Source organism: Henningerozyma blattae, chromosome 6, assembly GCF_000315915.1.
Source record: "Henningerozyma blattae CBS 6284 chromosome 6, complete genome".
Taxonomy (NCBI): Eukaryota; Fungi; Ascomycota; class Saccharomycetes; order Saccharomycetales; family Saccharomycetaceae; genus Henningerozyma; species Henningerozyma blattae.
The window spans coordinates 815,394-828,130 of NC_020190.1; the positions used below are offsets into that span (position 1 = coordinate 815,394).

General features: G+C 30.9%; 2 protein-coding genes and 1 non-coding gene across 3 annotated transcripts; 1 reads left to right on the forward strand and 2 right to left on the reverse strand.

Annotated features, from left to right (window-relative positions):
- Positions 1–1,196: 1,196 nt before the first annotated feature.
- Positions 1,197–1,279, reverse strand: TBLA0Ftrna2L. Its single transcript has one exon. It is a non-coding gene; the product is annotated as a tRNA-Leu (tRNA).
- A 2,586-nt stretch (positions 1,280–3,865) lies between these two features.
- On the reverse strand, positions 3,866–4,360 carry RPN13 (proteasome regulatory particle lid subunit RPN13; the record flags this gene model as incomplete). Its single annotated transcript, XM_004181341.1, has 1 exon — positions 3,866–4,360. One exon carries the CDS (start codon positions 4,358–4,360, stop codon positions 3,866–3,868), a length of 495 nt encoding a protein of 164 aa, XP_004181389.1.
- A 2,589-nt stretch (positions 4,361–6,949) lies between these two features.
- Positions 6,950–12,616, forward strand: DCK1 (guanine nucleotide exchange factor DCK1; the record flags this gene model as incomplete). The annotated part of the gene is made up of 1 exon (XM_004181342.1): positions 6,950–12,616. One exon carries the CDS (start codon positions 6,950–6,952, stop codon positions 12,614–12,616), a length of 5,667 nt encoding a protein of 1,888 aa, XP_004181390.1.
- Between the last annotated feature and the right edge of the window lie 121 nt (positions 12,617–12,737).

Below are 12,737 nucleotides of genomic sequence, written 5' to 3' on the forward strand. Positions count from 1 at the left end.
GTTTTCAATGGAGTTTTAAATTTTCAGTTGGCATATGCTAGATTTTAAAATTATTACTTTTGTCTGAAAAAGAAGCAGCATTATGTGTAATACACCTCTTAAATTTTATTTTGTTTTTGAATTCTGGCACATAGTGGATGAACGACAACTTGGTAATATAGCCTACTCTCTTAATTTAATTCAAAGATCAAGGAATACACTTCTTGTGATCTTTAGTACAAATTGATTAGCCAAATATTATTGTCTAGTATGAGGTTTTTTGTATATTACATACTGTTCTTTTAATACCTGATACTTTTAGTTAACCTTACGGTTAGGTTCTCTTACTATAGTATTTTATTGCTAAATATATAAAAGATTATATATTGAAATTATGGAGCCATTTTTAAATCTTTACCAAAGGGCAGCTTACAAATCGTTATGTTTGATCATTGTTGGTCACGTGATCAGGTCGTATTCAGTAAAAATGAATGTCACATAGTGTGAGATACGTTAGTCACGTGTATAAACCAGGATCACGTGATAACAGAATGAACATGTAGATTAACAAGTAAGTGAATCATGAACATAAATTCTATTTAAGAATCTAAAGCTAAAAGGAATAAACTAGAGGGTTAAGGTAGAACCAAGAAGTAAGATCTAGAAGACAAAAGAACGAAATACAAAAGATGGAAGTGTGTAGTGAACAAATCGGAACGTAATAATAGTAATATTTAACTTACGTAGTCTCAGGTATATAGTTGTATAGTTTTATAAACCGTTAGTGTCACATATTCTAAGAATATGTATCACCTCATTTCAAGTATTAATAATTATGTATAGATTTATCAAGGTCAGACACAAATCACGTGATACGAAAAACAAACATAGAACAAGAACTCGAGAATGTGAATATAAAAAGGAACAATCTTACACGTAGAATAAATGAAGAAAGCTCAGAGCGAAGAAAGCAACGAACAAGTTGAGTTTCTAAGTCTAGAGAAAAATATTAATATCTTAATTACCATACACAGTTAGATAAATAGAGCCTTTATACCAAGTATAATATAGTTAGAACTCCGACTTGCTGCAATAGAAGAAGGAGGAGAAATTTACAAGATACATAGATTGGAATCACAAAAATTGTGACAGTTGGTATTAAACTAGTAGCCAAAAATATATACTACTGGGAGTAGCAAAACAAAAAATTATTACAATGAAGGATGCGAGGTTCGAACTCGCGCGGACACCGTCCAACAGATCTTAAGTCTGCCGCCTTAGACCACTCGGCCAACCCTCCGTTATTTATTGTTGCTTGTTGTAAACCAACTTAGGAGTACAATACACTTAAATAGTAATTACCAAAACTTAACGTAATAATCTTATTAACTTAACACCAGTTAATACTTCGAACTTACGAATATAATTGTTAAGTTAAGTTTTTGGTAGTTATTATTTAAGTGTATCGTACTCCTGAGTTGGTTTACAACAGAAAGGTTGTAAAACCGTCTAAGCGCCGTAGCCTTTCACGTAATACTTACAAGAAATCAGTACAAGAAAAGCCTCGAGAGAGGACAGATCGGCTGACCACAGCTGAGAAACAACTATTCAGCAGGCGTGGAACATCAACTGTAACCACTGAATCTGCACCTACTTCTGGTTCATCTCGGACACCTATTAGTTAGAATGACGCCCAGGTTTCAATGAGTGTACCGCATCTTGTAACTATGGACCCAGAACTGTCCAGCTCTAAAGAAGTATATAAGGAGCAATTATAGATCAATATACTATTATATACTATATAGAGAAGGACCAATGGGAGATACAATAATCTTGTGTAATACAACCTGTAACTACTGATCTCAGTACCATCCGAACTCTGAAACACCATCCTTGTCCTGTCAGTCTCGTATTACAACAGCTGTCTATAATTATAACAACATTGTTAAAGAGCTTATATACTTAAAGTATGCATTGACATATAGTAATTCTAAAATATTTTAATCATATATACCATATTGAAGCTTATATTATAATGACATCTAATAATTAATATTTTCCACTCGATAGCTTTATACTTTTCTTCATCTAGTTGTGATTGTCAGAAAGAATATATTTAATAAATGATTGTTAATAATATTTAGGCAAAAGTGTCAGAGCTGTGGCATTATGTGTCATGAGTCGTGGGTTTGTGTTAACAGCTAATAAAGTATGAACTTAGTCGTAATTGTGGCTTTATACAACAACTAAAAACAACTTAATATAATAAATAATCCAACATGCATTAAGCATACGTGGCCTCACAACTAAAAATACCCAGGTAGTGATATTAAGAAGGTATTAGCATGTGATAGGTTCTATTTTAATATCAGACCATTAATTCGTTGATGGTGGATCTGTCCATTTTTTGGAGTATAAATTACCACGAAAATATCCCAAAAGTTTATAACTGTTCATTGTATATCCTGTATATATTATATATTCCCTTTCGAAAGAAGCAAGGAGATTTTTTATAATAATAATATAATGATTATTCAAACAGATTACTTAACTAAGAATTAAACTATGAGCAACAATATTTTGAACAGTTCGACCGCTGGTCACTTTTGTTGAAAATGAATGTTAATATAATAGGTCTTTATGCGTAAACAAGTAATAATTACTAGTTTATGAATAATAGAAGAGTATGATGTACAAATAATAATACTAATAAAATCCCAATTAGGTAATTCATGTGTCATAATATTATATATCTAATAATAATTATCATGATACACTAAACAGGTAAGCTAAGTGAAAATATTTTCATTAGGTATAGAACATGAATTGGCTCTTCTCGTCCAAAATTGAAACGTATAAATAACCTGCATAAATTCGTTTATATGTTTGTATTTCTTATTTTTATTTTTATATATTTTATTCCTACTCAGAAGGGTAGGAGGTTTCTATAATATAACTTTACTATTAACAACAGAATTATTCTCTAAATAATGTCGGACTCTAATATTAATACAACTTATACTTCCGATAACTTCAATTCATTATCATTTGGAATATCCTACAAGTTATAAGTAAAGCTGTGATATGTAGAGAAGCATTTGTGCTAGATATCCATGGTCTTTATACATACAACAGTAGATATACTGTTTTAGGATAAAAGATAGTATAACGTGAATACACGTTGCTAATAAAAATCCCAATTAGATAATTCATTGTCGCTAATTTAAGAACAGCATGAAACCCACATAAACTTTGTGATGTTAATTAGGTGAAACTTTTTTCACTTATAGATGACGATGAGTTGACTTCTCTTGTCCAAAAAATGATGTATAAATTGCCAGTATTTTAGTCGACATCTAATCTTTATATTTTTATATTTTCTATAATTTTAATTCCTACTCAAAAGGGTAGGAGGTTTCTACACTTCAAAGTACTTACTAAAAAACAGAATTATTCTCTTAATTATGACTAACAACAATACTGATGTTGAGGATTCAACTGTCGTACAATAATATAAAAAATAAAAATCAATACCATCACTCTGCTTTCATCATGTGTGTTGTGTAGAAAAGTTAGGCTTTTATAAGAGCATAATTAGACCAATAAACTCCGAAATATTTTATTACACTTCCTATTTATCAAAACTCAGTTACTTTTAAGAGTAAACGGAGTGTATGTTAGGGTAAGGCGATAATAAATTTTCAATTTCAATTATATATATATTCTTCATAATTTTAAAAATTTTAATTATTGTTTAACCGATATGTAAAATAAAAATTTCTATATTAAAATATATGAGAATTAATCATGAGTTATTAGATTTAGGCAAACCAACAATCGATACTTTCATTAACTATATATTTGAATCAACAAACAATGCACAGTTTTAGCGAACTTCTCCCATTTCTACATCCTCATCATCAGCAGATTTTTCCGGAATGTGAGTTTCCACATCATCATCATCAGAACTATCATTTACTTCTTGTTCATTTAATATTTTAGTCATTTTTGTAAATATTTCTGCATCTTTTTCATTTAATTCGTCCAAAGATAAATTTTTTGGATTCTTTTGTTGAAGCCAAAAGAAGTATTTTTCATTGGATGAAAAAATTAATGAGAACATTCTACCTGATTTGCATGATTTAATTGGAACCCACATTGTTTCACCGGGAATTAAAATTAGTGATATAGGAGATATTTTAGCATTATCGCCAACAGGCTTTTCTAATGGAACCCAATCAAAGTCCCAGAAACCTAGTTCCTCCTCTTCCGAATTGACTTTCATACGGATTTCACCTTGGACTGCTAACGGTGTGCATTGGCGTGTCTCTTCGTCATATTCTGCTATACCTGCTCTAAAACGTATACTGTCTGAACTCATATTAAAATTTAGGATTTTGCAAAGTGCTATTATAGAATATCAACCAATCGTCAGTGTAGGTTTTTCTTCCGTAAGAATAGTTTCAAATTCACGCCCCTTTCTCCTTAAATGATGTGATACCTATACATTCGCTATTTTTTCTTTTTAATAAAATACTATACTGATTCTTTGCCACCCTCAAAGAAATATAGATCTCAATTCCTTTTCCAGCCCGAAAGACCTTTTACCGGAACTCTTACCAAATTGCAAATTCTTGGAAAAATATGATCCAAAAGAAAGAATATTTATAATCTTATTTGACACATAGTAGCTTCAGTTTAAACGGTACTGTATGTACTTAATTTTTTCGCATTTTTAATTTGTACACTATTTATAATTAATTGTTTAAAGCTTTACTGCTTTAAATTATTAATGAATAAAACCTAAAATTTAAACACCAGAATATTATTTTCATATCTCATCTTTGCTAAACTTAGGGATGGAAATGAATAAATTGAGACTGTCATTAAGAGCACAATTGATTTATATTAATATAAATATACACTATAATTATTAATAGCAAGATAAAAGATATAAAACCTTTAAATTGAAAATTTGGGCTAAGAAGGCGGACCATCATGTAGTATTCGTGTAGTTCAAATATGATTTTTTTCATGAATGATACAAACAAATTACCACCTTAAGATTTACTGAATTTGAAATATTATACTGTGTATCCAAACTCGAATTTTCGCGAATATTTATAGTACTGAATGAGCTATTAAACCTAGATATCAAACAAAATGATGTATCAGCATCATTCTTGAAATAAAGAGAAATAAAGAAATTGTCTTCAAAGTACCAAAAATTCCATAAGAAATATTAAGTCTACTAAAATCCAACTAGTGAAAATAAACAGAGCCATTTTACGTTTAATATGATCCGATAAAAAATGATCCGATAAAAAATGAGTTGTCTTGGTAATGGCATTCAGGGTTAAACATGGTTTTATAATGAATGATGATAATGACATTAATTTTATAAATAGTTCGAATGGTTTTTCAGCTTTGATGTATTCACGATCTTTGGGATATTCAGGGGCTGATACTTGAACAGTGTTAAAATGAGTTTGTGGGTCATGTGCGAAGCTTGACTCACCATTTATCTACAGTTACTATTTGAATAAAGGGATATATTTGACAGGCCATTTCATTTAAAAGTTGAGAGTCATACTATATATCTTATTCTTTCAATTATTCCGTCAACAATGGTGGTTTTCTGTCCGAATCTTTGAAGATTAATAATTCACTAATAATTAGGCATATGTACATTGGAGGTCATCCTTGAATTTTTCTTCGTATTCCATTAGTAATCCATCTTACCGTTTGATGATCTCTTTTGTTTTTAATACTTCTGAGGACATACTCATCGGAGATAGTCATCCTCACGCGTCTTTTCAAGAATCCTCTTAGTCAATTAGTTATTCATAAATCTCTTACTTATTCTCAACTCTTCTAGAACCACTATAATAAATGGAAAATGCTCAACTAATTCACAAATTGAATCTTTTCAATTTTTAAACTTTCCACGACCTTTACCTAAAGGTTCTAGGAATTTCAGGAATTCATAAACTTTTAAATTATTAAGAGTTTTTATTTATTCTTCTTTTAAGACTGAAAAATTATTCGACTCTACCATAGTAGTTCCACATCCAAAGGATCTAATAGGACTCTTTACATTTTTGATGGTTTTTGGATCGATTTTTAATCAATATTAAGTGTAGTAAATTTTTATATCCAGCATTTTCAAATACAAATATGGTTCTAAATAACACACAGGACTTATAATATGCTAAAGTGCAAATGAATCTATACCGTTATAAAATTCCTAATATGGTATTTTATAGGTTTTGTTAGAAGCTAATAGAGTCTTATTAGCTATAGTCTCAAACATTTAATGAGATTTATACTATTAAAATCAGGTTCGCTACCGAATTGCATATTAAATATGAATTGAGTAAGTAGATTAGTTCTAAAAAACACATTATCTGAGGTGATACATGTTTAATACAATATCAACTTATGTCTTAGTCTTCACGCTATATCGAGATGACTACATATAAGTCCGGGTTACTGTTGAAAATATCAATCGTTATTTACGTAATTTAAAGGTAATTACCAAACTACCTTAAAGAATCTGAAAATCCGTAAGCTAAAAAATCTTTAACCAAAAATAACATAATAGGGAATCCCTAATTAATCACCTATTTATTCTATAATAAAGATCAACAATCCGTATTGGTTAGAATTTGAATATTACTATTAAATAATATAGCAGCATTAATTGAAGGATCCAGAAATATAAACAAAGTTCGAACTTGGCCTATTTTAAGTCTTTGCTGTTACTCAAATTATTTATGATAATATTCTCATTCTAGTATTTATTGCAGTGCATGAGGGGAACAATTACTAAAGTTGCTAATCAAAAAGATCGATCTTTAAACGACTTATCAAATATATTAATTAATAACAAATCTACCTCGTAACTTAGAGCGTTTTAATTTCTTAAAGTTTAATAATAAATACTAGATTTCGTTGATTTTACAAAAGAATGCATTTTTTTCATCCTTATAAATGGAAACCAACACCTGAATTAATACATGGTGTCTTAATCAAATCATTTCTACCATTAAAAAAGCACTTAGAATTATCTACCCTGAGTGATAACTATTCTAATCTTTACCCTGGTGATGAAGTATATGTTTTCGAGCAAACTAATGATGGAAAGTGGTGTAGAGCATACCTGTGCTGTATACCATTACCAGAAGAATACGTATCCAATTTACCATCACTCTCGACTGAATTACCTGATATCAAATCCAAAACTGTCATATTTCCTACCAAATATGCATATTTAGATTTTAATGAAAAAATCGCACTTGTTGACTTCTTAAAATTTCCTGAGACGACTGATCTATATAAAGTGTTTGATGAGAATTTAGAATCTCAGTCCTTTCACGAGATAATTAAAGCCAATTCTATCAATAACAGTGAAAATGATTTAAGGACAAAAAAACCACCTAAACCCTCTTTTCCATATTTTAGATTTCAAAATAGAGAGCTTTCAGAAGAAATTGCATCAGTTCTAGCTGTTTTATCTTCACACATTTATACTATGTATTCGGCACATGATTTTCCAATATATGAAAAAATTACACAATTATATTATCAACTAGATACTATTAGATTGTTTTTAACTTATAAACTAACGACTGAATCTGAACGTATTACAATTATAAGGTCAGCATGTTCATTTTTGGTTAAAATTTCAAAATTTCTAGCTTCCAAGGATAAACAATATTCAGTACAAAATTATAATATAGCTCAGGTCTCAAATGCTGGGGGTATAAACATACCAAATCATCATTCTACAGATCCGTTAGGCTTTGAAGGTATATTTGCCCGTAATATTTATTCTGGTGAATTACCTTATTTTAACTCCACAAGCTTAAAGACATTTGTTGCATGCACTATGCTGTCGGGATTATTAAATAACTTCCCAGTTCTGAATTATAAAGCGTTAGGCCTTGAGTCTCGTCAACCTTTAAGTGAGGAATTCTCGCAATCTCATATTTTAATTGATATTAAAGGCATAACGGGTGATTCTTCATTAAATATTTCAGAAAACAGCGACATAATTGCCTTACTATATCTAAGGAGCAGAAAAGAAATATTAACGGAACCATTTTCAACCTGTATTCAAAGGGGTACAACTTCAGATTTATCCAATATCTCAGCAGCATTCTTTAGAAACTTACCTGAAACAAAAATTGATAAAGGTAGAATATTTTTGGTTGTGCGCCTTATAGAAGAGGTACCGATTAATACTACTAAACCTAGTACACCAGTTGGAAAGAAAAGTAACACAGCTATGGATACTCCAGGATCCACAATATCTACATTAAAAAGAGGTATGGCTGCTGGTGTTATCGATATCTCCCGTGTCTTTTCTGGCAATAAAAACTCTTTAATGACTAGTACACCTTACACATTTCAATTACATCTTTTCTGCTCCATATTTGAAACTAGAACGAATATTAGAAATGTCGAAGATGAATCCTCGTCAAATGGAGGATGGGGTGAATTAATAGATCGAATTCTAAGTGACTCAAGTGATGGCATTGCTATAAATCCCACGGCTACAATGCTATCAGTTAGTGTAAAGGAGTTAAAAGGTATCGCACAACCTCAAAGTATACTAAATTCATCTACAATAGCAATACAGCATATTCCTCCTTACTTTTACGACACACTCTCTGATCCAATTGAACGAATCTATTTACACTTAGGGAAAGTAACTTTATGTAACCCCAATAAAGATATTAAGAATATAACGATCGAAGTGTCAAGTAGAAATCCATCAGTTTTGTTTAATATAAGTATAAATTCAGTAGAACAACGCAACTGGCAATTTGTTTGTGTACAGTCAGGAGAAAATATTGGTGGGTTGATTAGAATAGTAGGATTAGAAAATATGGAGAGTGATGAGAAGCTAAAGATTGCAGTATATTTAAACGGATATTTAATGGGTAAGTCATTTATATACCTAAAAAAGGGAGGCATAATTCAAGAATACAAGAAATCTACAGTATTTCAATTAAATTCATTAAAAAAACAGCCTTTAGTTGATTTAAACCTATCCACTGAATATCTGGGGAACAAATTTAATATTTCAGCTTCAATTCAACGCTTGTTTGATTTACAAGTTTCTGACGAGACTAAATTTTTACATCATTGCATTACTGTTTCTGAAGACATGAGAACAATACCAGTTTCTCAACTTGTTAAACATTTTAATTCAATTATATCGAAATTACTAGAATTATATCATGAAGTATCTGGTAATCATCATAATTCTACTGAGGCCAAAGATAAAATTTTTGAAATTATAGTTAACTTTATTGATGTAATGCTTTCTGAAGACTCCCATTGCAAACATCTTTTCAAGGACTACTTTGAGTATTATTCCCTGGAATCTACACTACCCCAAGTTGGACCAAAAATAGTAAGAAATATGGTTCAAGTAGTAGATCAATACCCAGAGCAGCGGGATAAAACTGGTAGGGCAATATGCAGATCGTCTCTTTATCTTCTTGGAATATCTATTGTTACATCGAAGAATTGCAGGAAGGAGTGGAGACGTGAAATTCGGTCTTTGTTTAAATCTATAACTAAGTTTTTTAGTTCAAGCGAAGAGCATATTATGAGAGATCAACTTATAATAGTCAAACTCTATTATTTGCTAATCGAAACTTTAATGCCATACTTTAAATCAAAGGAGCTAATAGGGTTTACATATGATCTATTCTCTACTTCACACGCACGTGAAATTGAAATGTTTAAACGCTCATATGGAAAACTTTCTCTTGGTCAAGAAAAATATCTGAATTGTAAGCTATCCCTTATGAAACAATTCATTTCACATGAAGAAATTAGTAAATACCTCTTTAAAACTGGACTAGAAGATGAAATTCGTTTAAAATTCATATCTAATTGTATTAACTGGCTTCTAGAAGTATATCTCTTCCAATCAAAGCAACCATCATTTATTTCTTCTATTCGTCTTGCTAATAGTGTAATCATTACACTATTTGAAAATATTGAAGATATTAAGGTGGCAAGAAATATCATAAGGCTTGCCCCAATTTTTACTCGTATTTTTATTATGGTTCGAAAACTTTGTAAACGTGCAGATCTTTTCAAACCTCGAAGAACATTTTCAAGAATATTTCCAGATGAAGTCCCTTGCAGTGTTCTACCCATGGATTCAATTGTAAGCGCAGAGGTAGTAGTAGAAGTATTATTGGAACTGGCTACAATTTTGTGTGCTATTTCTAAAATTGCAGAATTTCACTATGGTTCTGAACCTTCTTTAGGTGATATTATATCTGAAAGCGTGTCGGATCTACACTTTCAATCTGTTTTTTATTTGAACAAAATAACTAAAGATGATCTACTAAAACTAATACAAGCAATAAAATTAGTGTTTAGAGGAGATTTTTACTCCTCTAATAAATGGCTAAGTGTGTCTGCTATGTTTACCAGATGCTGTACTATTTTACTAGGTCTCTTCAAGAACTTTTTAATTTTTTCTTATCAGCCTACATATAACTCTAGTATCCAAGACTTTGATTTCTCAATATGGAAAGAATATTTTAAAGCACTATTATTGCTGATTAATCAAAAATCCTCCTTTGTTGTAAAATTGACAGTTATTCCAAGAAAGGCTGTTTTCAGAATACTAGGAGATACAATGACGCAACTGGGGAAACTGGTAAACGATTGTTGGGATGCTCTGGCTGAATATGACTATAATAGTACAAATGCGAGAAAATACGGTCTTGGATATTTGAGTTCTTATCAGTTATTTCTATTTGCAAATAATGGTGCTTTGGTCCGCGCTATATTAATATCTGCTTTTCATAGGCACGTATATCTAAACACCGTGAGCACAAAGATTATTTGGAGTACACTTCTGAATTTATGGGGTGAATATCACTCACTACAGCCAGCTCGTGAATTAATACACCCTGAGATATACAACAGTTATAAAATCAATGCCTTATATATAGATGATAAATCAATTGATAGGTTCTTTAAATATATCTCATTTTTCTTACATTGTCCTAATACTGATGAAATATGTGAGCCATTAACCGAATTCATGAAAGATTCATTCGCCTTCTTTAAGGTAATATCAGATTGTTATAAAATACCCCCAGAAGAAGAATTTGAAAATGATAGGACTGCTTTACAGATTGAAATGTTTGGTTTCTTGCTGAATGCTAACCGACCAGAATTATTTCATCAAATGATTAATGACTTGTTCTTACATTTCATTGAGAGGAAAGATTATACACAGGCGGCTTTGAGTATAGAATTGCTAGCTAATACATATGCATGGAATCCAAATGATCTGCTTCCTCCAATTCCTTATCCATCTTTACCAGAACAATCTTCTTTTGAAAGAAAAGAATACCTATACAAAGAAGCTGCGAAGAATTTTAGGAAAGGATCGAAACTTGAAAAAGCTCTATCAATTCATAAGGATCTGATAACCGCATATGATCAAATTAATTATGATCTAGGCGGTTTGGCATATGTTCATGGCCAGATTGCAGAACTGTATACAGATTTGCAAATAGTAGATAGAATTGTACCAACTTACTTCAAAGTTTCATTTATGGGATTTGGATTTCCAAATAATATTAGAAATAAGACTTTTATTTTTGAAGGATTACCATTTGAACATATATCTTCTATGCATAATAGATTACTTCGTGTCTATCATGGCTCTTCAATTGTTCAATCTCAAGAAAAAGCAAATGATCTATTAATGAAGTCCCCATTGGGCAAATTCATATATATTCAAACAGTAGAGCCAAGATTACAGATATCCGATGAATATACCATTAGTGATAAAAATAGCTCATTGAATAACAAAATTAGAATGTATATTGAAAATAGAGAATTGAGAACATTTACAAATTCACGAAGGTTACCAGGTGGTACTAATGTGACAGATATTTGGACTGAGGAATATACTTATTCAACTGTTTCCACTTTCCCCACTATTATGAATAGATCGGAAGTTCATCAAATATCTGTTCGCAAAATGTCGCCACTAGAAAATGCTACAAGAACGTTACAATTAAAAATTCAAGATTTAAACGGTTTAGAAAATATGTGCCATAAAATACTTAAAGAAAACGGAGATTTTTCTAATGTGTTTAGTGAGTTGTCACGAGATATATCTGGTACTATCGATGCTCCTGTAAATGGTGGTATTCTGCAATACCGCGAGTTTTTAAAAGACGGAAATGGATATAAGTTGGATAAAAATTCATTAAATATCTTGTTGCGTAGTTTTGATGAACTAGCATTAGTATTAAGCCGCTGTTTATTGTTACATATTCGAATGTTGCCATCAGATGATCTTATAGAATCACATAAGATGCTTGTTCAAATGTTTTCTCAAAATTTCGAAGGCGAAATTATTAAAAATGATATCGATCTTGACATTCTGTTGGTGAATCCAGTATCCACATCTATAACAGCTATAAGTTCCACAGCAAGTATCGTTGGATTGAACTCTTCTAATGTGATGAATGGATCTGGAACAGGATCTAATATGGGTAATCATGGCCGTCTTTCTAAAGTAAATTCTTCAGATTCATTGCAAGATCTTCTGTCAGCTACAAATAGTTTATATCGGTGATTCTAATAGCATTTAATAGAGTGGGTTTTTTTTTGGGTCTGACCGATCAGTTTAATTTGAAGAACTTTTTAAAGAGCCAGACTTGGTAACATTCTTGTTAATCATTCTTTTGGAGAACATT